Source organism: Oncorhynchus clarkii, chromosome 24, assembly GCF_045791955.1.
Source record: "Oncorhynchus clarkii lewisi isolate Uvic-CL-2024 chromosome 24, UVic_Ocla_1.0, whole genome shotgun sequence".
NCBI classification, from domain to species: Eukaryota; Metazoa; Chordata; class Actinopteri; order Salmoniformes; family Salmonidae; genus Oncorhynchus; species Oncorhynchus clarkii.
This window is the reverse complement of record NC_092170.1, coordinates 21,506,341-21,532,003: the sequence shown is the minus strand read 5'-3', so window position 1 is coordinate 21,532,003 and position 25,663 is coordinate 21,506,341. Positions and strand designations below refer to the sequence as shown.

Below are 25,663 nucleotides of genomic sequence, written 5' to 3'. Positions count from 1 at the left end.
AGTTTTTGGCACTGATTCCTGTTGGAACGTTCCAATTATACCCACACCCACAGTACTGTCACAGAGCCAGAGAGATGCTTTGAAAATGTCAAGATATTCTGTTCTCCTTAATAATAGGATGGTGTCATCTATGGCTATTCCATGTCTGGCTTTGTGGTTAATGTGTCCACCCTTAGATTGGAAGGTTGGGGGTTCAATCCCCAGTCAAGTTATACCAAAGACTCAAATGGGACCTGATGGATCTGCTAGGCTTTCAGCACTAAGGAAATGGAGGCCCTGCGGCAGACTAGCATCCTGTCTAGAGGGTATACTTTTACATCAAGCTGCCTAACGATATACAGAAACAGGAGATAGGCTCTTGCCCTATGGGTTGTTATGGCTTGTTAAGGCTTATTTACTATGCCATTTTGGGATCAAGGATTTGAAGACTCTTCCCAACCAAACTGGTTGTTGGGATGTTTGGAACTACCGGGCCTGTAACTTCATGCGAGACATGAAAGCGGGGCAGCAAGTATTCTTCTAGCACAGTAACTGAAAGGAGCATTGAATATCTACGAGTTATGAAGGTGAGCCTCTACCTGTTCCTATTTCTGTTGGTTGTGTTTCAGGTATGGTGCCTCTCACCTGCTTTCTCTTTTCCAGATTGTAAAGGAGTCCTATGTGGACCACAGTCAGTTTGACAAGACAGGTGTCCATTACGACACCTCCAGCAAGGCAGACAACCCCAGATGGAGTATGATATGAATGATTTCATGTTTACATTTGTTTGTGTTTCAAATGGCTTGAGATCAAGATACATCACTGATATGTAACAGGCTTTTTTAAAATCCAATTTAGACTGTACTAGTGCTCTGCTGGCTTGTTTCATGTGTGACTGCCAGGCTGGTGTCCAGTTTGAGAGGATGTTGAAGTACTTCATTCCTCTGTCTGAGTTGAAGAAGACCCACCTGCAGCACAAGGCGGGCCCCTGAATGGCATGGCTCTCTTCACCAGGGCCAGGCTGTCTGTCCAGCCCCTCACCAGTGGTACGTGGAGATCAGTGACACTGAGTAATATGGTTGTCAAATCTCCACCTCATCCTATTTTACAAAGCTTTTGTCTAAGTAAAATCATATATTAAAATGAGTTTGGAGGACAAAGACCCACTGTGAAGATTTGGACAAGATGATGCTGCTAATATGATGTTTACTGTCTATTGAACCATTGTGCTTGTATTGAATGAAAATTGGCTTAAGGTTTCTGTTTGTCAAACACCCTGGAGTTCATTTCTAATATTAAATGTTTATATTAAGACAGTTCATGTGTTTGCCTTCACTGTCTATAAAGGAGATAATTTCAGTCTAAACATGCAACATTTTCATTTCCAAGGTAATCAATCATTTCATCAGTCCATTTAAATATTTATCACGTGCAAGCAACTTATTTCTATACCAAAATGAGTGTGTGGATAACAATGCATATGGCATCAATTTATTTCAGTTTTGGGGAAGGGGCTATAATTAGTCATTTGCAGAGCACAAAAAAATACAGGAACATTTCAGGCTAAAAGAAGTGTTAAACGTATTGAGGCAACAGGATTTAATTTGCGAGATACACTTAGGCACGACATTTCAAGTCTAACATGGACGATACAGAAGACTTCTTAATATCAGACCTCAAATACAAGCACTTAAAATCCCCGCCTAACAGTATTGGAATGCTTAGGTAAAGCATGTGAATGTAATGGTCGTATTGTGACCGTCTGTATGCTATTCACTGTACATGATGGTATAAGAGGGTGAGAGTTCTATAGCTCTTATTTGCAGGACTTTAAAATGAATGGGTTAGTAATACTTTATCTAGCCCTCTCACTCAAAGAAATTGGATGACACTTCCAATGCAGTAGAAACCTTCCATTGATCTCCCTGCAATCATTACACAAGGACAGAGGATAATGTGTATGTGGAGAAGCAACGGATACCTATCTGTGTAAAGACACAATTTCAGATTTCATTATGACAGACCACATTCAAATGTCAGGAATGCATTTGACTGGGTATGGAATGTTTTCAAAATGCATCGCTGTTACTCATGACTAACTCCCTATGACAATACAGTGTTGTAGACGGAGTTAGAATCCATTCATATAAAGCTAAAGCTAGAAATATATTTTGTGACAAAGAAAGTTGATAAATTGAAGATGACAGGGTATAATATTCCATTTTTCGGGTACCACGCACAGGGGGAGATCTAAACAAGTGGCCGGCTTACCTTTCACCGGATATGTGTGTGGATGGAATTGACCTGCAGCGGAATTTTAGACCTCTGTAATGCCTCATGCAGGCTTCTTTTTCATTGTTCAGGTGTTTACCTCTAGACTTCCCTTCATCCTTCCTTTATCCCTTTATTCAGCAGCCCTAATAAACAGAGGACTACTTTATCAGTGATCATGTGAGTTGACAGGTGCCCCCACTACTTTTCCACAGACACTGCCGGTCTTCTGTGAGGAGAATGAGTGGAGGCAGCTTTAGGCGCTGTCCTCCCTCGCCGCCTTCTCCAGGGCGCTCTCTGAACTGACTGAGCCCTCGAACCGCTGGGCTCCGATGGTGGCCTGGCTCGACATGCTCTTCCTCACCACATCCCCTTTCCTCCACAGTGTGATTTCCTGATTGAGAAGGAAGTGGTCATGAGCTCATTGTCTTAATCACTAAAGCATTTCCATAGGGACACATTTACTGCTAGGTAGGAATGCAGTATATAATGTGCATCACAGTGAACAATGGATACACCATGTTGAACCTGACACCTGATAAATTCCCTCTAAGGGCATATAATTTCATCTGGGATCACTGCTAACAGTTACCCATCAGAAGCCACTGTTCTATACCTGCTGTTTGAAGTAGCGTCTCTCCTCCTCATCAATCAGCACCAGATTAAGGTAGTAACGCACAGAGAACTTCTTATTGATATCTCGCATGGTAGGGGTCATCTCATAGCCAGCCAGAAACAACCGTATTGGAATTGACTCTCCTTAAACATAATTAAAACACCCAGTTAGACCTGATGGGTAGTTTGAGTATTGCAATTTTCAAAAGCATACAATCTTCACTATATCCTTTATATATCTTCACTATATCCATGCATTGTCGGAACTAGAAGCACAAGCATTTCGCTACACTCGCATTAACATCTGCTAACCATGTGTATGTGACAAATAAAATTTGATTTGATTTGATACCTCTGACAGGAGCTCCATCCATGATCTCATATTTGGCGATGGTGTCATTTTCATGGTATACACTAGGACCGGTGCCAGTTGTCTCCCTTTTGATGATGTCAATCTCCATGTGCTTGATTTTAATCCGCACCAGCAGGAAGTAGATCTTACCCACAATGACGTCTTTCAGGTGGTACCTGTGAAAGACAGGAAGGATTGTCACAGGACTGCTCTGCTGCAAAGACAAATAGTCAAAGGAAAGGTTCTAAGCTACAATGATTTCTGCATGTTGCTGTGACTAGGAGAGGTGGCATTTTGTCATTTTGTAAATTGACAAAAAAATTGAGGTGACTGAGGGTACTGAAAAAATGTATCTCTTTCAGCCTTACTTGGATTTGTTGTACTCAAACTCAATGTGGAGACAGTCTTCGATCCCAACTTCCATTTTTATTGATGAGTTGAGCTCTGGGTACGTGCTGAGTGTGTGCACCACGATATCCATCTCTTTACTGATGTCATTCAGTCTCCTGCTCACCGTAGCGCGCAGAAAATACCTGCAAGTACAAGCAACAGACACTGAGCAAACCTGCTGTAATCTCAACAGATGTCATCCAACAACATATCCTCATTGCATCCTGAGGCTATAACATAAGATGGGCATCATCATAACCACTAATCACGATTTGTGTGTTTAATGCAAGACATTGAGCATGTGAAGCACACAAACATTACTCTTGCTGAGGATGTAGTGCTAGGCACATGACTGACAGGTCAAAGGGGATCTCGGGTTAAAAAGTGAGCCATAAATTAATAGTTATTTTGGCAGAGAATGTTCAGGCTGAATGTTTCCTTACCGTAGCTTCACATTCTGGCCTGTGTAGGACTCATAGGGCTTCTCAACATGGGTGAACTCAAAGTCGAATGTCTGTGACTGAGTAAGCTCACCAGGCCTTGCCAGATCTTTCACCAGGGAGACAAACTCATGATGGTTTCCTCTGTCGTAGTACAGCTCTGTGAAGGAAGGACAGGTACACATTTCAGACATTCAAAGACATCACAAAATAATCACTCTCTCATAGAAGAATATATCCAGGCCTATTGGCACATTCGACACAACTGTTGTTAACTAAAAAGTCCAACATAAAGCGACATTGGATTTATTATGATTTATTTGGAATAGATATCACTGCATTAAACTAAGAACACTCACCAATCTGGCCTACAAATTCGATTTTGATGCCTTGATGTTCCAGTCTTTTCCCAGGGTTCTTCAGTGTAACGTTGACCTTTCCTGCCACAGTCTCCCCATCATAAAATAGGAAATATTTGTCCTTCTTCCCATCTTCAGTCTTATGTTCAGCCTTCTTTCTCGTCTCAGCATCAGTCAGAACTACATCAATTTCTGCACTTTGGCCAAAACTGAAGAAACTCATGCTTGTTATTTTCTGGCCCGTTTTATGAACAAGGTTAAGATTGATCGGATCTGAACAGATCTTTTAAGACCAATTTAGGTGACACTTTCAGTGACCTATTTCTTACTGAAGTAAATTCTGTCGTTCATTCGAAATGACGGAAAGTGCAACAACACCGACTTGTTTGTTACCAGCAATGACCACAGAACGTAGTAATTCTGCTTATAGTCAGCACATGCAGATGGGAGGTCTGGACAAATATGCAAATGTTACCGTTATTTTACCTTTATATTTCTTCTCAAATTCAATTGAATTCATTTACACACAGCACCATGTCTTCATATCCCTTTCGATGAAATAGCCTAAATACTACAAAACATGTCGCATGGTGATATCCACAAACACTGAAGAATGTAGCGTTTCCCTCGAACTCAAGATGTATCCGTCGTTATTCAGACACCGATTAACATTATAGTGGGTCTTGATTTCCTTTAGAACGTTATTCACGTTAAATTGTAAATTTCCTGAAAAAGCATAATATTGCAAGCGATCATTTCCTATGTTGTTGCACTTCCGGGGTTGTCTGGTTGACTGCATTATTTTTCAAAATAAAAGTTAAACTCTTCTGTAGTCATTTGCAAATAAAAAAGTCTCAACAATACAATAAATACAGTTACTAATGTTATTTGTGTCTTTATTGACTAAATGAAGTAAGCATAACAGTATCCATTACTTGCACTACAACGAACATTTTACAATTTACAACAGTTCCTGAGTAGTGTTTAACAAAATAACCATGTTTCAAAAAGTCATTTTTAACTATTTCAATTTGAAACATTGTTTCATACTTATATATTGTTACTGATAAACATGTATGTGTAGACATTTGTTTCTAAAAAAGTTGTATTGCCTGTATATCCATTAATATTGTATATTGTGTTCATAAAGAAAATACAGTTAATTGTGAGTCACAACTAGACAATATGTCCAATATTCATAAAGTACGTAATTAGTAAGCAAAGACGTTCACTTATACAGACACGGCACTCTGAAAAAAATCATAATCACTTGATATATAATCATAATAATACATCTTAACTTGCAGCATTATAATGGAATTATACTGTATAACTGTAATTGGTTTCTTTGTTATTCTGAACAGAGAATAAAGTCAGTTGGCTTTCAAGCACAACAGACAGTTTCATTGTGCCCCTTGGCTCTGCATGTAAAAGATTTCATCAGCTTTTTAAACATGCCCCACTCATTATCTGTACGTATGTATGTACAGTAGAAGTCAAAAGTGTACATACATCTTAGCCAAATACATTTAAACTCAGTTTTTCCCAATTCCTGACATTTAATCCTAGTAAAAATTCCCTGTCTTAGGTCAGTTAGGATCATCACTTTATTTTAAGAATGTGAAATGTCAGAATAATAGTAGAGCGAATGATTTATTTCAGCTTTTATTTCTTTCATCACATTCCCAGTGGGTCAGAAGTTTACATACACTCAATTAGTATTTGGTAGCATTGCCTTTAAATTGTTTAACCTGGGTCAAACGTATCACATAGCCTTCCACAAGCTTCCCACAATATGTTGGGTGAATTTTGGCCCATTCCTCCTGACAGAGCTGGTGTAACTGACTCAGGTTTGTAGGCCTCCTTGCTCGCACATGCTTTTTCAGTTCTGCCCACAAATTATCTGTAGGGTTTGAGGTCGGGGCTTTGTGATGGCCACTCCAATACCTTGACTTTGTTGTCCTTAAGCCATTTTGCCACAACTTTGGAAGTATGCTTGGGGTCAATGTCCATTTGGAAGACCCATTTGCGACTAAGCTTTAACTTCCTGACTGATGTCTTGAGATGTTGTCCTACCTCATGATGCAAAGCACCCCCACAACATGATGCTGCCACCCCTGTGCTTCACGGTTGGGATGGTGCTCTTCGGCTTGCAAGCCTCCCCCTTTTTCCTCCAAACATAACGATGGTCATTATGGCCAAACAGTTATATTTTTGTTTCATCAGACCAGAGGACTTTTCAACAAAAAGTACGATCTTTGTCCCCATGTGCAGTAGCAAAACTTAGTCTGGCTTTTTTAATGGCGGTTTTGGAGCAGTGGCTTCTTCCTTGCTGAGCGGCCTTTCATGTTATGTCGATATAGGACTCGCTTTACTGTGGATATAGATACTTTTGTACCCTGTTTCCTCCAGCATCTTCACAAGGTCCTTTGCTGTTGTTCTGGGATTGATTTTCACTTTTCGCACCAAAGTACGTTCATCTCTAGGAGACAGAACACGTCTCCTTCCTCAGCGGTATGACGGCTGCGTGGTCCCATGGTGTTTATACTTGCATACTATTGTTTGTACAGATGGTTCATCCTCCCAAGGATGAAAAAGACGAGTGGAAGTCTACAATTTTTTTCTGAGGTCTTGGCTGATTTCTTTTGATTTTCCCATGATGTCAAGCAAAGATGCATTGAGTTTGAAGGTAGGCCTTGAAATACATCCACCGATACACATCCAATTGACTCAAATGATGTCAATTAGCCTATCAGAAGCTTCTAAAGCCATGACAACATTTTCTGGAATTTTCCAAGCTGTTCAAAGGCATAGTCAACTTAGTGTATGAAAACTTCTGACCCATTGGAATTGTGATACAGTGAATTATAAGTGAAATAATCCCTCTGTAAACAATTGTTGGAAACAAATTTGCACAAAGAAATGTCCGAACCGACTTGCCAAAACTATAGTTTGTTAACAAGAAATTTGTGGAGTGGTTGAAATACGAGTTTTAATGACTCCAACCTAAGTGTATGTAAACTTCCGACTTCAACTGTATGTATGTATGTATGTATGTATATATGCATTACCAGTCGAAAGTTTGGACACTTACTCATTACAGGGTTTTTATTTTTGCTATTTTCTACGTTGTAGAATAATAGTGAAGACATCAAAAATAAGAAATAACACATATGGAATCATGTAGTAACCCAATTGGTGTTCAACAAATCAAAATATATTTTTTATTTGAGATTCTTCAAAGTAGCCACCCTTTGCCTTGATGGCAACTTTGCAAACTCTTGGCATTCTCTCAACCAGCTTCATAAGGTAGTCAGTCACCTAGAATACATTTCAATTAACAGGTGTGCATTGTTAAAAGTTAATTTGTGGAATTTCTTTCCTTCTTAATGTATTTGAGCCAATCAGTTGTGTTGTGACACGGTAGGGGTGGTATACAGAAGACAGCCCTATTTGGTAATAGATCAAGTCCATATTATGGCAAGAACAGCTCAAATAAGCAAAGAGAGAGAAACGACAGTTCATCATTACTTTAAGACATGAAGGTCAGTCGATACGGAACATTTGAAGAACTTTGAAAGTTTTTTCAAGTGCAGTCGCAAAAACCATCAAGTGCTATGATGAAACTGGCTCTCATGAGGACCGCCACAGGAAAGGAAGACCCAGAGTTGCCTCTGCTACAGAGGATAAGGTAATTAGAGTTACCAGACTCAGAAATTGCAGCCCAAATAAATGCTTCACAGAGTTCAAGTAACAGACACGTCTCAACATCAACTGTCTCAGAGGAGACTGTGTGAATCAGGCCTTCATGGTCGAATTGCTGCAAAGAAACCACTACTAAAGGACACCAATAATAAGAAGAGACTTGCTTGGGCCAAGAAACATAAACAATGGACATTAGACCGGTGTAAATCTGTCCTTTGGTCTGATGGGTCCAGATTTTAGATTCCAACCGCCATGTCTTTATGAGACAGAGTAGGTGAACGAATGATCTCCGCATGTGTAGTTCCCACCGTGAAACATGGAGGAGGTGTGATGGTGCTTTGCTGGTGACACTGCCAGGGATTTAGAATTCAAGGCACACTTAACCAGCATGGCTACCACAGCATTCTGCAGCGATAAACCTTCCCATCTGGTGTGCGCATAGTCCCACTATCATTTGATTTTCAACAGGACAATGACCCAACATACCTCCAGGCTGTGTAAGGGCTATTTTACCAAGAAGGAAAGTGATGGAGTGCTGCATCAGATGACCTGGCCTCCATAAATCACCAGACCTCAACCCTATTGAGATGGTTTGGGATGAGATGGACTGCAAAGTGGAAAAGCAGCACGTGCTCAGTATATGTGGGAACTCCTTCAAAACTGTTGGAAAAGCATTCCAGGTGAAGCTGGTTGAGAGAATGCCAAGCGTGTGCAAAGCTGTCATCAAGGCAAAGGGTGGCTACTTTGAAGAATCTAAAATATATTTACATTTGTTTAACACTTTTTTGGTTACTACATGATTCCATATGTGTTATTTAATAGTTTTGATGACTTCACTATTACTCTACAATGTAGAAAATAGTAAAAAATAAAGAAAAACACTTCAATGAGTAGGTGTGTCCAAACTGGTACTACATATAACTGTTCAAAAGTTTGAGGTCACTTAGAAATGTCCTTGTTTTTGAAAGAATGCACTTTTATATGTCCATTTAAATAACATCAAATTGATCAGCAATACAGTGTAGACATTGTTCATGTTGTAAATGACTATTGTAGCTGAAAACGGCAGATTTTTAATGGAATATCTACATAGGCATACAGAGGCCCATTATCAGCAACCATCACTCTTGTGTTCCAATGACACATTGTGTTAGTTAATCCAAGTTCATAATTTTAAAAGGTTAATTGATCATTGCAAAACCTTTTTGCAATTATATTAGCACAGCTGAAAACTGTTGTTCTGATTAAAGAAGCAATAAAACTGGCCTTCTTTAGACCAGTTGAGTATCTGGAGCATCAGCATTTGTGGGTCAAATTACAGGCTCAAATTGGCCAGAAACAAAGACCTTTCTTCTGAAACTCATCAGTTGATTGTTGTTCTGAAATCCAGATCCAGTTTGCGCTGTTCTGTGAAGGGAGTAGTACATAGCGTTGCATGAGATCTTCAGTTCCTTGGCAATTTCTTGCATGGAATAGCCTTAATTTTTCAGAACAAGAATAGATTGACGATTTTCAGAAGAAAGTACTTTGTTTCTGGCCATTTTAAGCCTGTAATCGAACCCACAAATGCTGATGCTCCAGATACTCAACTAGTCTAAAGAAGGCCAGTTTTATTGCTTCTTTAATCAGAACAGTTTTCAGCTGTGCTAACATAATTGCAAAAGGGTTTTCTAATGATCAATTAGCCTTTTAAAATGACAAACTTGGATTAGTTAACACAACGTGCCATTGGACCACAGGAGTGATGGTTAATGATAATGGGCCTTTGTACGCCTATGTAGATATTCCATTAAAAATCAGCCGTTTCCAGCTACAATAGTCATTTACAACATGAAGAATGTCTACACTGTATTTCTGATCAATTTGATGTTATTTTAATGGACAAAAAAAATGCATTTCTTTCAAAAACGAGGACATTTCTACGTGGCTCCAAACTTTTGAACGGTAGTGTATATATAAAACTATTGACACAACCTACCTTCATATTAACATAAACTAGTCCAGCTTGCATTCAGAGGTTATGAAATACTGTTTTTTTAAACAGGTTTGTTGTACTCTGTAGAAATTTTATGGAAGTAAAAAACCTTGTTTGTCTAAAAACAGTATGGGGGAATGTTCCAGCATCAGTTAAGATGAACATGCTGGTGGAAGTTCAAAAGTCACAGTTTAAAAAAAAAATCGTACTGTAATTGTAGTTACAGTATTGACTGAGGGCAATACATATGTGCTACAAAAAAAGTAAACAGTGTACTAATAGGGACATGACGTTGCAGTTGTCTATCAGAAAGCAAAATTGAAATAATGATTGATCTTTTTCATTATGATAACTTTGGCAAGCTTGTTGGTTCATGTGAAATGTTACAGCTCACATTTCTCACACGAAGCCCCATTATGGGATTTGGCACACTTTTGACTTCAGTGGGTCTCCTCTTCAGTGTGTCTCCTTGATCTCAGATGTCAAATGATAAATGATGATTTGTGACGGAAGTGACCCTGATGGGAATATAAATTATCAAAAAAATACCTGCAGTTGATAATTATTTTCATTTGTCATTTTTAATAATACTTTGTGATTACACTTTAGCTCAATAATAATAATAATAATAATATAGAACACACAATTAAGTTCATTTTATTCACCTCATCTGCTTCGGCATAGTCAACGCCATCATCCTGCGATGGAAGTTTGTAGCTAAAACACACAATAAATCCTTAATTTCCACACAAAGACGTACTAAGCAACTCACATCACATAATATGTCACTATTAAACTGGTCCATTTAGCTTTAAAAGCCCTGTACAGAACAATGGATGTCGATTAAGGCAGCCCCCCGCACCTCTCTGATTCAGAGGGTTTGGGTTAAATGCGGATAACACACTTCAGTTGAATGCATTCTGTTGCACAACTGACTAGGTATCCCCCTTTCCCTTTCAACCTATATCGTACTTTTTGGGTTAATTTTTACATTTAATTTTTAATAAAATGTTCTATTATTATCTATATTATTATTATTTTCACTGCATTGTTGGAAAGAGCTCTCAAGGTAAGAATTTCCCTGTACTGTTTTACACCTGTTGTATCCTGTGCACGTGGCAAATCAACTTTGAAACTTGAAACTAGAGGTCGACCGATTATGATTTTTCAACGCCGATACCGATTATTGAAGAACCCAAAAAAAGCCGATACTGATTAATCGGACGATTTATATATATATATATATATATGACAATTACAACAAAGATGACAAATACAACAATACTGAATGAACAATGAACACTTTTATTTGAACTTAATATAATACACAAATAAAATCAATTTAGTCTCAAATAAATAATGAAACATGTTCAATTTGGTTTAAATAATGCAAAAACAGTGTTGGAGAAGAAAGTAAAAGTACAATATGTGCCATGTAAAAAAGCTAACATTTAAGTTCCTTGCTCAGAACATGAGAACATATGAAAGCTGGTGGTTCAATATTCCCAGTTCTTCAATATTCCCAGTTCAGAAGTTTTAGGTTGTAGTTATTATAGGAATTATGACGCATCGACTATTTCTCTCTATGCCATTTGTATTTAATATACCTTTGACTATTGGATGTTATTATAGGCACTTTAGTATTGCCAGCCTAACCTCGGGAGTTGATAGGCTTGAAGTCAAACAGCGCTGTGCTTCAAGCATTGCTAAGAGCTGCTGGCAAACGCAGTAAAGTGATGTTTGAATGAATGCTTACGAGCCTGCTGCTGCCTACCACCGCTCAGTCAGACTGCTCTATCAAATATCAAATCAGACTTAATTATAATATAATAAACACAGAAATATGAGCCTTTGGTCATTAATATGGTCAAATCCGGAAACTCATTTAGAAAAATCATTTAGAAAACAAAACTTTTATTCTTTCAATGAAATACGGAACCGTTCTGTATTTTATCGAACGGATGGCATCCCTAAGTCTAAATATTGCTGTTACATTGCACAACCTTCAATGTTATGTCATAATTATGTAAAAATCTGGCAAATTAATTACGATCTTCACACAGTTCGCAACGAGCCAGGCGGCCCAAACTGTTGAAGTGACACAATTTCCCTAGTTAATATTGCCTGCTAACATTAATTTATTTTAACTAAATATGCAGGTTTAAAAATATATACTTCTGTGTATTGATTTTAAGAAAGGCATTGATGTTTATGGTTAGGTACATTTGTGTAACGATTGTGCTTTTTTCGCGAATGCGCTTTTGTTAAATCACCCATTTGGCGAAGTTGAAGTAGGCTGTGATTCGATGATAAATTAACACGCCCCACATTGATCATATGCAAAGCAGGACAAGCTAGTTAACCTACTAATATCATCAACCATGTGTAGTTAACTAGTGATTATGTGAAGATTGATTGTTTTTTTATAAGATACGTTCAATGCTAGCTAGCAACTTACCTTGGCTTCTTGCAGCCACAAGGTCCTTTTGACTCTGCACTCGCGTAATAGGTGGTCAGCCTGCCACGTAGTTTCCATGTGGATTGCAATGTAATCGTCCACAATCGGCGTCCAAAAAGGCTGATTACCGATTGTTATGAAAACTTGAAATTGGCCCTTAATGCCGATTAATCGGTTGACCTCTATTTGAAACTGCATAGCCCTACTCACTTGGTTCCTGTGTGATCCTTGCCGGAGGAGAAGCAGTGATGTTTGTGTACATGACAAACCCCCACCATCACAACAATGAGTCCAGCCAATGCCGCCAACACCTTCAGGAAAATGCCCACAATGTCGACATCATCTGAAAATACAAACAGGGCATTTTGAGATGAGATCTGGGTAACATAAACCCAAATTTAAACAACTTACAGCAGCCGCGGTACAATACATTTTTGGGGGGTGAGCGGATGGAGTGGGGCCGGAGGATAATTACAAATAATATGTAGACTGCAAATTGACTGCAAGAAGCCCAATCAGCTATAATATTTGTCTAAAACATAATAAGTTAGCCCACTGGCCACCAGTTTGGGAACCCTGACTTTAAAGGAATGACCTTGGAATGCATGTCCATGTCAACCGCTATGATTTATGTGCACTAGAGTAGATGCATGTGACTCACTTGCAGGTTAGGTAACACACAATTGTATGTTCAGTGTGGCAGCGGTATGACACACTGACATATTTAAATAAATCAAAGTTTATTTGTCACGTGCGCCGAATACAACAGCTATAGACCATACAGTGAAATGCTTACATACAGACTCTAACCAATAGTGCAAAAAAGGTATTAGGTGAACAATAGGTAAGTAAAGAAATAAAACAACAGTAAAAAGACAGGCTATATACAGTAGCGAGGCTATAAAAGTAGCGAGGCTACATACAGACACCGGTTAGTCAGGCTGATTGAGGTAGTATATACAGTGGGGCAAAAAAGTATTTAGTCAGCCACCAATTGTGCAAGTTCTCCCATTTAAAAAGATGAGAGAGGCCTGTAATTTTCATCATAGGTACACTTCAACTATGACAGACAAAATGAGAAAAAAAATCCAGAAAATCACATTGTAGGATTTTTAATGAATTTATTTGCAAATGATGATGGAAAATAAGTATTTGGTCAATAACAAAAGTTTATCTCAATACTTTGTTATATACCCTTTGTTGGCAATGACAGAGGTCAAACGTTTTCTGTAAGTCTTCACAAGGTTTTCACACACTGTTGCTGGTATTTTGGCCCATTCCTCCATGCAGATCTCATCTAGAGCAGTGATGTTTTGGGGCTGTTGCTGGGCAACACAGACTTTCAACTCCCTCCCAAGATTTTCTATGGGGTTGAGATCTGGAGACTGGCTAGGCCACTCCAGGACCTTGAAATGCTTCTTACGAAGCCACTCCTTCGTTGCCCGGGCGGTGTGTTTGGGATCATTGTCATGCTGAAAGACCCAGCCACGTTTCATCTTCAATGCCCTTGGTGATGGAAGGAGGTTTTCACTCAAAATCTCACGATACATGGCCCCATTCATTCTTTCCTTTACACGAATCAGTCGTCCTGGTCCCTTTGCAGAAAAACAGCCCCAAAGCATGATGTTTCCACCCCCATGCTTCACAGTAGGTATGGTGTTCTTTGGATGCAACTCAGCATTCTTTGTCCTCCAAACACGACGAGTTGAGTTTTTACCAAAAAGTTATATTTTGGTTTCATCTGACCATATGACATTCTCCCTGGATCATCCATCTTCTTCTGGATCATCCAAATGCTCTCTAGCAAACTTCAGACGGGCCTGGATATGTACTGGCTTAAGCAGGGGGACACGTCTGGCACTGCATGATTTGAGTCCCTGGCGGCGTAGTGTGTTACTGATGGTAGGCTTTGTTACTTTGGTCCCAGCTCTCTGCAGATCATTCACTAGGTCCCCCTGTGTGGTTCTGGGATTTTTGCTCACCGTTCTTGTGATCATTTTGACCCCACGGGGTGAGATTTTGCGTGACGCCCCAGATCGAGGGAGATTATCAGTGGTCTTGTATGTCTTCCATTTCCTAATAATTGCTCCCACAGTTGATTTCTTCAAACCAAGCTGCTTACCTATTGCAGATTCAGTATTCCCAGCCTGGTGCAGGTCTACAATTTTGTTTCTGGTGTCCTTTGACAGCTCTTTGGTCTTGGCCATAGTGGAGTTTGGAGTGTGACTGTTTGAGGTTGTGGACAGGTGTCTTTTATACTGATAACAAGTTCAAACAGGTGCCATTAATACAGGTAATGAGTGGAGGACAGAGGAGCCTCTTAAAGAAGAAGTTACAGGTCTGTGAGAGCCAGAAATCTTGCTTGTTTGTAGGTGACCAAATACTTATTTTCCACCATAATTTGCAAATAAATTCATAAAAAATCCTACAATGTGATTTTCTGTTTTTGTTTCTCATTTTGTCTGTCATAGTTGAAGTGTACGATGATGAAAATTACAGGCCTCTCTCATCTTTTTAAGTGGGAGAACTTGCACAATTGGTGCCTGACTAAATAATTTTTTGCTCCACTGTACATATGGTTAAAGTCACTATGCATATATGATGAACAGAGAGTAGCAGTAGCGTAAAAGAGGGGTTGGCGGGTGGTGGGTGGCGGGACACAATGCAGATAGCCCGGTTAGCCAATGTGTGGAAGCACTGGCTGGTCGGGCCAATTGAGGTAGTATGTACATGAATGTATAGTTAAAGTGACTATGCATACATGATAAACAGAGAGTAGCATCAGCGTACGAGGGTTTGGGGGGAGGCACACAATGCAAATAGTCTGAGCAGCCATTTGATTACCTGTTCAGGAGTCTTATGGATTGGGGGTAAAAACTGTTGAGAAGCCTTTTTGTCCTAGACTTGGCACTCCGGTACCTCTTGCCATGCGGTAGTAGAGAGAACAGTCTACGACTGGGGTGGCTGGGGTCTTTGGCAATTTTTAGGGCCTTCCTCTGACACCGCCTGGTGTAGAGGTCCTGGATGCAGGCAGCTTAGCCCAGTGATGTACTGGGCCGTACGCACTACCCTCTGTAGTGCCTTGCGGTCAGAGGCCGAGCAATTGCCGTACCAGGCAGTGATGCAACCAGTCAGGATGCTCTCGATGGTGCAGCTGTATAACCTTTAAAGGATCTCAGGACCCATGCCAAATCCTTTTAGTTTCCTGAGGGGGAATAGGCTTTGTTGTGCCCTTTTCACGACTGTCTTGGTGTGTTTGGACCATTCTAGTTTGTTGTTGATGTGGACAAAAAGGAACTTGAAGCTCTCAAACCTGCTCCACTACAGTCCAGTTGATGAGAATGGGGGCGTGCTTGGTCCTCCTTTTCCTGTAGTCCACAATCACCTCCTTAGTCTTAGTTACGTTGAGGGATAGGTTGTTATTCTGGCACCACCCAGCCAGGTGTCTGACCTCCTCCCTATAGGCTGTCTCGTCGTTGTCGGTGATCAGGCCTACCACTGTTGTGCCGTCTGCTGATGGTGTTGGAGTCGTGCCTGGCCATGCAGTCGTGGGTGAACAGGGTGTACAGGAGGGGACTGAGCACGCACCCCTGGGGAGCTCCAGTGTTGAGGATCAGCATGGCAGATGTGACGCTACCTACCCTCACCACCTAGGGGCGGCCCGTCAGGAAGTCCAGGATCCAGTTGCAGGGGGAGGTGTTCAGTCCCAGGATCCTTAGCTTAGTGATGAGCTTTGAGGGTACTATGGTGTTGAATGCTGAGCTGTAGTCAATGAATAGCATTCTCACATAAGTGTTCCTTTTGTCCAGGTGGAAAAGGGCAGTGTGGAGTGCAATGGAGATTGCATCATCTGTGGATCTGTTTGGGCGGTATGCAAATGTGAGTGGGTCTAGGGTTTCTGGGATAATGGTGTTGACGTGAACAATGACCAGCCGTTCAAAGCATTTCATGGCTACGGATGTGAGTGCTACGGGTCTGTAGTCATTTAGGCAGGTTGCCTTTGTATTCTTGGGCACAGGGACTATGGTGGTCTGCTTGAAACATGTTGGTATTACAGACTCAATCAGGGACATGATGAAAATGTCAGTAAAAACCCCTGCCAGTTGGTCAGCACATGCCCGGAGCACATGTCCTGATAATATGTCTGGCCCCGCAGCCTTGTGTATGTTGACCTGTTTAAAGGTCTTACCCATGTCGGCTACGGAGAGCGTTAATCCCACAGTCGCCCGGAACAGCTGATGCTCTCATGCATGACTCAGTGTTGCTTGCCTCGAAGCGAGCATAGAAGTGATTAAGCTCGTCTGGTAGGCTCGTGTCACTGGGCAGCTCGCGGCTGTGCTTCCCTTTGTAGTCTGTAATAGTTTGCAAGCCCTGCCACATAAGACGAGCGTCGGAGCCGGTGTAGTATGATTCAATACGCTTTCCCTGTTTGATGGTTCGTCGCAGGGCATAGCAGGATTTCTAGAGTCCCGCCCCTTGAAAGCGGCAACTCTACCCTTTAGCTCAGTGCGTATGTTGCCTGTAATCCATGGCTTCTGGTTGGGGTATGTACGTACAGTCGCTGTGGGGATGACGTCCTCGATGCACTTATTAATAAAGCCAGTGACTGATGTGGTGTACTCCTCAATGCCATCGGAAGAATCCCGGAACATGTTCCAGTCTGTGATAGCAAAACAGTCCTGTAGTTTAGTATCTGCTTCATCTGACCACTTTTTTATAGACCGAGTCACTGGTGCTTCCTGCTTTAATTTTTGCTTGTAAGCAGGAATCAGGAGGATAGAATTGTGGTCGGATTTACCAAATGGAGGGCGAGTGAGAGCTTTGTATGCGTCTCTGTGTGTGGAGTACAGGTGATCTAGAATTTTTGTCCCCTCTGGTTGCACATTTAACATGTTGATAGAAATTTGTTAGAAATGATTTCAGTTTCCCTGCATTAAAGTCTCCGGCCACTAGGATCGCCGCCCTTGGGTGAGTGCTTTCCTGTTTGCTTATTTCCTTATACAGCTGACTGAGTGCGGTCTTAGTGCCAGCATCTGTCTGTGGTTGTAAATAAACAGCCACGAAAAGTTTAGCTGAAAACTCTCTAAGCAAGTAGTTTATCACAATATAATCTACTTCAGGCGAGCAAAATCTAGAGACTTCCTTAGATTTTGTGCACCAGCTGTTGTTTACAAACATGCACAGACCGCGCCCCCCCCCCCCTCGTCTTGCTGTTTTATCTTGCCGGAGCAGCGTATATCCCGCTAGCTGAATATCCATGTCGTCATTCAGCCACGATTCCGTGAAACATAGGATATTACAGTTTTTGATGTCCCGTTGGTAGGATATTCGTGATCGTACCTCATCTAATTTATTGTCCAATGATTGCACGTTGGCGAGTAGTATTGACGGTAACGGCAGCTTTCCCACTCGCCTTCTCCGGGTCCTGACAAGGCATCCGGCTCTTTGTCCTCTGTACCTGCGTCGCTTCCTCTTGCAAATAACGGGGATGTCGGGGATGTAAACAATACATAGTTGCAGTAAGAATGTCAGTTGGGTGTTTAGTACAGCATGGCCTACTCACAGACGTCCATCAGCTGTGTGGGACACTGTGCATGTCCAGCTACATTCTTTGCCTGGCAGTAATACTCCCCCGCATCCTCCTTCCTCATCCGGCGGAATTTCTGGAGGGAAAAATGCCAAAATCAACCCCAATACATCATACGGCTTTTCTCTTGTACCAACATCATCCAACAGTTGGATCTACTGTCTCATTAAACATGATATTCATATATCTAGTTTCCGTTCAATCTCCATTGATTCCTTACCAGACCACCCGTGTCAGCGTTAATGGAATAGGTGGAGTTGATGAACTTGGGGCTGCTCTTTGGGTCCTGGGGAAGCTCCTCGTTGTTGTGGAACCAGCGGTACTGTGAGGCAGGGAAGCCCTCGTTCTCCAGGCAGCGCAGCTCAGAGGACGTGCCAACAGTCACCGCCACAGGCACACTGCACCTGGGCACCACAGGCTTTACTGCACAGACAATAAATAAATAATAATTGTACACAATGGTCCGACAGGAATTCGACTTCTGCTTTTTCCCAACTGCTCTGGAAGACACACATACACAGGCAAAGGACAGAGGTCATACTACGGCACCCAAATAACAGTTTTCTTTAGACAGAGAGTGAGCACACTTTACTTAGAAATAGACAACACTGAAAAAACACAGCAAACTCTACTATAGGATTAAAACATTGGTCAACAACACACCTAACACTGACTAGGCCTATACTGAGATTGACCAGTGGACACACATATATCTCAGGCCAATGACAAGGTGGGAGCTCTGCATTGGTTAAGTGACACAGGAATATGACAATACGACCTCACCCCTGACAGCAAGACTGATTAGAATTTCATCAAAGTGTTTGTGGTCATCAATGGCAGCGACCTCACAGCGGTACTCTGCAGTGTCTGCACGGCTGGTGTTGAGGATCAGTAGGTTGGCTGGCTGGATCAGCTGGGCTCTGTGCTCCAAGTCCCCTAACAGAGAGGCAAAAACACACTCCAACCTCTCATTCCCTTACAGAGAATAATAACACAGTTCTTAGGCCAATATGGTGTTGGTAAGGTGCTTAAAAAAAAATAATCTTACCCGAAATTTGATTTTGAAAGTACACATAACTAGGGACACCGTTTTGGATTTTCTTCCATTCGATTCTGGGGTTGTTTGTTGAGATGGACTCTATCAAGCACGTCAACTCAATAGCTGGAAAGAAAACCGTGATACTACGATGTCAAGACACCGGCAGACAACAGAAGAGACTGGCAGACAGACGGGCAATGGAAGAAAAATAATTCAGAGAGAATTAGTCAGTGTTTCAGTGACTTACGTTCAAATTCATTTGCCCACACAGTCTTGTCTGTGGTTCGGAGGATTACGCCAAGTGATGGAATGTAGCCTGTAAAAGTCAACAAATAAGTGAGAAGAAAAAAATTCAGACTTTCAATCTTCAGAATTTTCATTCCAGGACAGTGCCAATTTTGCCAATGCCCGTTAAACAGATAGGCCTAAAGGATTAGGAGGTGTAGGCCTATAGCTACAGAGAGGGTGAGAAAGAGCCTTAGCCTCAAAATTAACCATTTCTCCTGAATAATTTCTCATGTCTAGGTGGAGACAGGTGGAGCACATCTCAAGGGGAGCACAAGTCTCACTATTAGTGTCGTTTCATCAATTATCCTAACTACAAAACACTCAAATGAAACAATTGGGAGATATATTTAGGAAGGCTTAAGAGTTACTATAATAACACACAGTGAGTAATAAAAACAGTCCCTCCTTCTGTGTGTTCGTCAGCGACATTAAGGACTCCTAATGAGGGGTGAAATCAAGACTGGAATGTATTGGAGCACAATTCATCTGAGTGTATTAAGCACTTCCAAGGTATAATCCAGACAGATAAAAGCACTGCGGCTGATTTAAAATGTCTCTGGTTATCAATTCATGATGCACATGAAAGACAATTCCCTCATATGCAAGATGGGCCTGTACTCCAATAACCTGGCGGATTGGTGGAGGATAGGCTAGTTTAATTGTACGTCCCTCTCAGAGACTGTGAGAACACGTGTAAGCTTTTAGGATGGATATGAACTAGAGGTCGACCGATTATTATTTTTTTCAACGCCGATACCGATACAGATTATTGGAGGACCAAAAAAGCCCATATTGATTAATCGGCCAATTTTTTTATTTGATTTGTAATAATGACAATTACAACAATACTGAATGAACACTTATTTTAACTTAATATAATACATCAATAAAATCAATTTAGCCTCAAATAAATAGTGAAACATGTTCAATTTGGTTTAAATCATGCAAAAACAAAGTGTTGGAGAAGAAACTAAAAGTGCAATATTTTCCATGTAAGAAAGCTAACGTTTAAGTTCCATGCTCAGAACATGAGAACATATGAAAGCTGGTGGTTCCTTTTAACATGAGTCTTCAATATTCCCAGGTAAGACGTTTTAGGTTGTAGTTATTATAGGAATTATAGGACTATTTCTCTCTATACCATTTGTATTTCATTAACCTTTGACTATTGGATGTTCTTATAGGCACTTTAGTATTGCCAGTGTAACAGTATAGCTTCCGTCCCTCTCCTCGCTCCTCCCTGGGCTCGAACCAGGAACACAACGACAACAGCCACCCTCGAAGCAGCGTTACCCATGCAGAGCAAGGGAAACAACTACTCCAAGGCTCAGAGCGAGCCATTTAACTTCGGTTACACCAGTCTCATCTCGGGAGTTGATATGCTTGAAGTCATAAACAGCTCAATGCTTGATGCACAAGGAAGAGCTGCTGACAAAACGCACGAAAGTGCTGTTTGAATGAATGTTTACACGCCTGCTTCTGCCTACCACCTGCTCAGTCAGATACTTGTATGCTGAGTCAGATTATACGCAACGCATGACACGCTAGATAATATCTAGTAATATCATCAATCATGTGTAATTAACTAGTGATTATGATTGATTGTTTTTTATACAAATAAATGTAATGCTAGCTAGCAACTTACCTTGGCGTACTGCATTCGCGTAACAGGCAGTCAGTCTCCTTGTGGAGTGCAACAAGAAGCAGGTCGTTATTGCGATGGACTAGTTAAGTGTAAGGTTGCAAGATTGAATCCCCCGAGCTGACAATGTGAAAATCTGTCGTTCTGCCCCTAAACGAGGCAGTTAACCCACCGTTCCTAGGCCGTCATTGAAAATAAGAACGTGTTCTTAACTGACTTGCCTAGTTAAATAAAGATGTAAAAATCGGTGTCCAAAAATACAGATTTCCGATTGTTATGAAAACTTGAGATCAGCCCTAATTAATCGGCCATTCCGATTAATCGGTCGACCTCTAGTTTGAACACTGCCTCAAAGGCTTCAGCCAGCCCTGAGAGTGGAGAAAACATGTGTCCTGCCAAAGTGGAGCACTCAGTCATATTAGCTCAGCTGTGAGCGCTGATGAGATCCGACTCTCAGCTTCTGTCACAGCGACTGACTTTCAAACCCCTGTACATCATGAGCTATTTTTACAACAAAAAGTGACTGGCCATCCTGAGAGATACGAGGAGAGCTTGTCCAGCAAATCTTCCTCTGGTAAACAGAGCAGGGACAGCCTATCCCTGTAAAACCACTCATTAACCTTCAATTCCTTTACAATGTACTTAGCCTGAACATAATATGAATTACTAGTCTATAAATATCTTAAACTACATGTCTCATTTTTTGCTGCCTACAAACAGACAGGCAGACAGTGTCCAAGCTTTACTGTATCCTCCCACCTGCATGAGGCTTTGTTGACCCAGACAGTTTTCAGACTGTGGGAGAGAATCTGTGGTTAATTAAGAGGACAATGGCTGATTGCTATTGTGTGCCTGGAATAAAAGCATTCCATAGCCGAAAGCTTTCCACTGTGTAGCCTACATAAAGAAAGGGATCTCTCTCTCTCTCTCTCTCTCTCAAAAGACCCAAGCTGTTGATCCAGTGCATCCATCCATCTATCTATATATATTTTTAAAACCCCATTTCCCACACATTCTAGCACAGCCACTGTAAAAGCAGCCAAATCAAATTGTATTTGTCACATGCTTTGTAGACAGTAAAATGCTTACTTATGGATCCCCTACGGATGAGTAAAAATATACAAAAAATGTAACAAAAAAAAAATTAGAAATAGTGACACAGTGAATAAAAACTAAAAATAATGAGTGGCTATATATAGGGAGTAGAAACGAACATGGCTATTACAGGAAGTACCAGTGCTGAGTCTGTGTGTATGTAGCCGATGTGAAATGGCTAGATAGTTAGCGGTGGTGCGCGCTAGTGGCGTTTCAATCGGTGACATCACTTGCTCTGAGACCTTGAAGTAGTTGTTCCCTTTGCTCTGCAAGGGCTGTGGCTTTTGTGTAGTGATGGGTAACGATGCTTCGAGGGTGACTGTTGACGTGTGCAGAGCGTCCCTGGTTCGCGCCCAGGTCGGGGCGAGGGGACGGACGTAAAGTCTATACTATTACATGTACACTATATACAGTGGGGCAAAAAAGTATTTAGTCAGCCACCAATTGTGCAAGTTCTCCCACTTAAAAAGATGAGAGAGGCCTGTAATTTTCATCATAGGTACACTTCAACTATGACAGACAAAATTATAAAAGAAAATCCAGAAAATCACATTGTAGGATTTTTAATGAATTTAATTGCAAATTATGGTGGAAAATAAGTATTTGGTCAAAAACAAAAGTTTATCTCAATACTTTGTTATATGCCCTTTGTTGGCAATGACAGAGGTCAAATGTTTTCTGTAAGTCTTCACAAGGTTTTCACACACTGTTGCTGGTATTTTGGCCCATTCCTCCATGCAGATCTCCTCTAGAGCAGTGATGTTTTGGGGCTGTTGCTGGGCAACACGGACTTTCAACTCCCTCCAAAGACTGGAGTTGTGTAAAGCTCGCCGCCATTGGACTCTGGAGCAGTGGAAACGAGTTCTCTGGAGTGATGTATCACACTTCACCATCTGGCAGTCCGATGGACTAATCTGGGTTTGGCGGATGCCAGGAAAACACTTCCTGCCCCAATGCATAGTGACAACCGTAAAGTTTGGTGGAGGAGGAATAATGGTCTAGGGCTGTTTTTCATGGTTCGGGCTAGGCCCCTTAGTTCCAATTAAGGAAAATCTTAGCGCTACAGCACACAATGACATTCTAGATTATTCTGTGCTTCCAACTTCAGCATGACAATGTGCTCGTGCACAAAGCGAGGCTCATACAGCAATGGTTTTTCGAGATCCGTATGAAAGAACTTGACTGGCCTGCACAAAGAACTGACCTCAACCCCATCAAACACCTTTGGAATGAATTGGAACGCCAACTGCGAGCCTGGCCTAATTGCCCAACATCAGTACCCGACCTCACTAATGAAATTGTGGCTGAATGGAAGCAAGTCCCAGCAGCAATGTTCCAACCTCTAGTGGAAAGCCTTCCCAGAAGAGTGGAGGCTGTTACAGCAGCAAAGGGGGGACCAACTCCATACTAATTCCCATGCTTTTGGAAAGAGATGTTCGACGAGCAGGTGTCCACATACTTTTGGTCATGTCAGTGTATGTGTGTGGGTATAGAGTCAGTGCAAGAGAGTCAATGCAGGTAATCCGGGTAGCCATTTGGTTAGCTATTTAGCAGACTTGTTTAGAATTCTTCTGTCTTAGGGGTAGAAGCTGTTCAGGGTCTTGTTGGTTCACACCTGGTGCTTTGGTGACGCTTGCCGTGCGGTAGCAGAGTCTTTGGCAGAATAAAATCATTCATACAATGAAATGTAGGCCTACCTGACAGCTTGGATGGAAATAACGGTTGACATCATCATCACATTTTGAGCGACAGATGAGGAGAGCTCAACGTTAGAAGATGCAAAAGCAGTGTGTACAACCTGTCCTTATCTTAGTGGAAATGAAAATAACTTACCAAGAATCGAGTAAAGGATGAAAAAAGACATCAGTCGTTGTAACGCCATCTTGAAACGTCTGATTTATCGGTAATTCTGGCACACATAAACCATGTAGCTAGCTACATCACACGCAGTGCCTGGTCTGAAGGGGTGAACAGGCTGGTGGACGTTTCCATAGCTACAAGGGCATCAGGGCGGAAAAGGCATAGTCCCAAAACCGGAAATGCCTTTACATCTGTTTTATAATGATGGTGTCCAATAATGCAATTTAATTAATGCGCTAAACAAGATTCATACTCCTTAATTCTCTCTGATATATCCAATACGCAGCTTTGTCCCCGAGAACTAATCAATGCAAATGTCATTTTCTGTGAACATGACAGGTTAAGGTGAGAGAAACGGTAAACACTCTTTTCAAGCCATTTCGCCGGGTGGGCGTGGGTTTCAAAGTTCTAGGACTGTCGGATTGCGGGTCCACGTCCATTTGAGAACCCTCCACCTAGGACGTAATTCATAAATATAACTATGGTGGGTTTATAGTTAGTTTACAGTTGCGCTTTAATATGAGTACATCATGTTGCTTTATTTGAACTAACAATAGCTAGCTACCAAGTGGCTGGACCAGTTTCCCCCAAAGTTAATTTGTAACGTCAAGTTTTGCTTGCTAGCCAATCTACAAAATGTACTTGAATGAAATATATGAAATGGATCATGTCTAAATTTAATCTAATTTCAATGCGATTATTTTGTCAACATATAAAAATACCAGTATTGTGTCAATCACTAAGATTAATTATTTGCGTTGCTGGTTTAATTTAAAAAACTCTTTATCTGATGTATTTTGGATGACCTTGGTTTTATTTATTTGTTTGAGGGCATATGCATGAGGCCAACGTTACCATATTATTTTGGAGGCATATATACATACCCAGTCTCACACTGATAGGCTATTTCTCAACTTTAAACAATGCGTAATTTGAATACAAAATATTTGTTTAGCATCTTTCTATTCTGTGGCTGCATGAAATAGCAAAAATGATTACACTTGTTTACTTCATCTTTGTGTCTCCCTGATGAAACAGCAACATCCATTAATGTAGTTAGGCTTGGCCAAATTGCCAACCTGTGCCCTATGGTTTTAGTTGTGTGTTGAATAGATTCCATGATATGGATATATGTTCCGCTGTCATTTTCTACATGACACCAGTATTGTTCTTGACACTGTGCACCCGTATGCGTGCTGAAATCTATGCCAACCGTGATGTATAGCACCGAAATGGCGTGAAAATTGTGTGCCCCTAAGAAAACCCTGTTTGACTTTGTTCCATTCATTCCATTCCAGCCATTACAATGAGCCAATCCTCCTATAGCTCCGCCCACCAGCCTCCACTGACTTACGATATGTTACGAATTCCAATTTGTTGTGCTAACATTAGCTAGGTGGCTAACATTAGCTAGGCTGGGGGTTAGGGGTTAAAGTTAGTGGAAGGGTTAGCTAACATGCTAAGTAGTTACAAAGTAACTGAAATATAGTAAGTAGTTGCAAAGTTGCTAAAATACTAAAGTTATCCGTGATTAGATTCAAACAGGCAACATTTGGGTTGCTAAACATTTGCTTAATATGCCCACCCATACATTTACTATGTTATGTC

General features: G+C 41.1%; 2 protein-coding genes across 2 annotated transcripts; both read right to left on the bottom strand.

The window, feature by feature from the left end:
• Window positions 1–1,440: 1,440 nt before the first annotated feature.
• On the bottom strand, window positions 1,441–5,206 carry LOC139382764 (vacuolar protein sorting-associated protein 26B-like). Its single transcript, XM_071126902.1, has 6 exons — window positions 4,407–5,206; window positions 4,051–4,207; window positions 3,586–3,750; window positions 3,218–3,393; window positions 2,867–3,009; window positions 1,441–2,644 (listed from the first exon to the last, which is right to left on the bottom strand). The coding sequence occupies exons 1-6, from the start codon at window positions 4,627–4,629 to the stop codon at window positions 2,507–2,509; spliced, it is 1,002 nt and encodes a 333-aa protein (XP_070983003.1). The 5' UTR covers window positions 4,630–5,206; the 3' UTR covers window positions 1,441–2,506.
• A 5,233-nt stretch (window positions 5,207–10,439) lies between these two features.
• Window positions 10,440–24,155, bottom strand: LOC139382801 (junctional adhesion molecule 3B-like). The gene is made up of 9 exons (XM_071127014.1): window positions 24,029–24,155; window positions 19,418–19,486; window positions 19,180–19,293; window positions 18,915–19,067; window positions 18,352–18,554; window positions 18,108–18,207; window positions 12,755–12,887; window positions 10,752–10,803; window positions 10,440–10,604 (listed from the first exon to the last, which is right to left on the bottom strand). The coding sequence occupies exons 1-9, from the start codon at window positions 24,075–24,077 to the stop codon at window positions 10,569–10,571; spliced, it is 909 nt and encodes a 302-aa protein (XP_070983115.1). The 5' UTR covers window positions 24,078–24,155; the 3' UTR covers window positions 10,440–10,568.
• Between the last annotated feature and the right edge of the window lie 1,508 nt (window positions 24,156–25,663).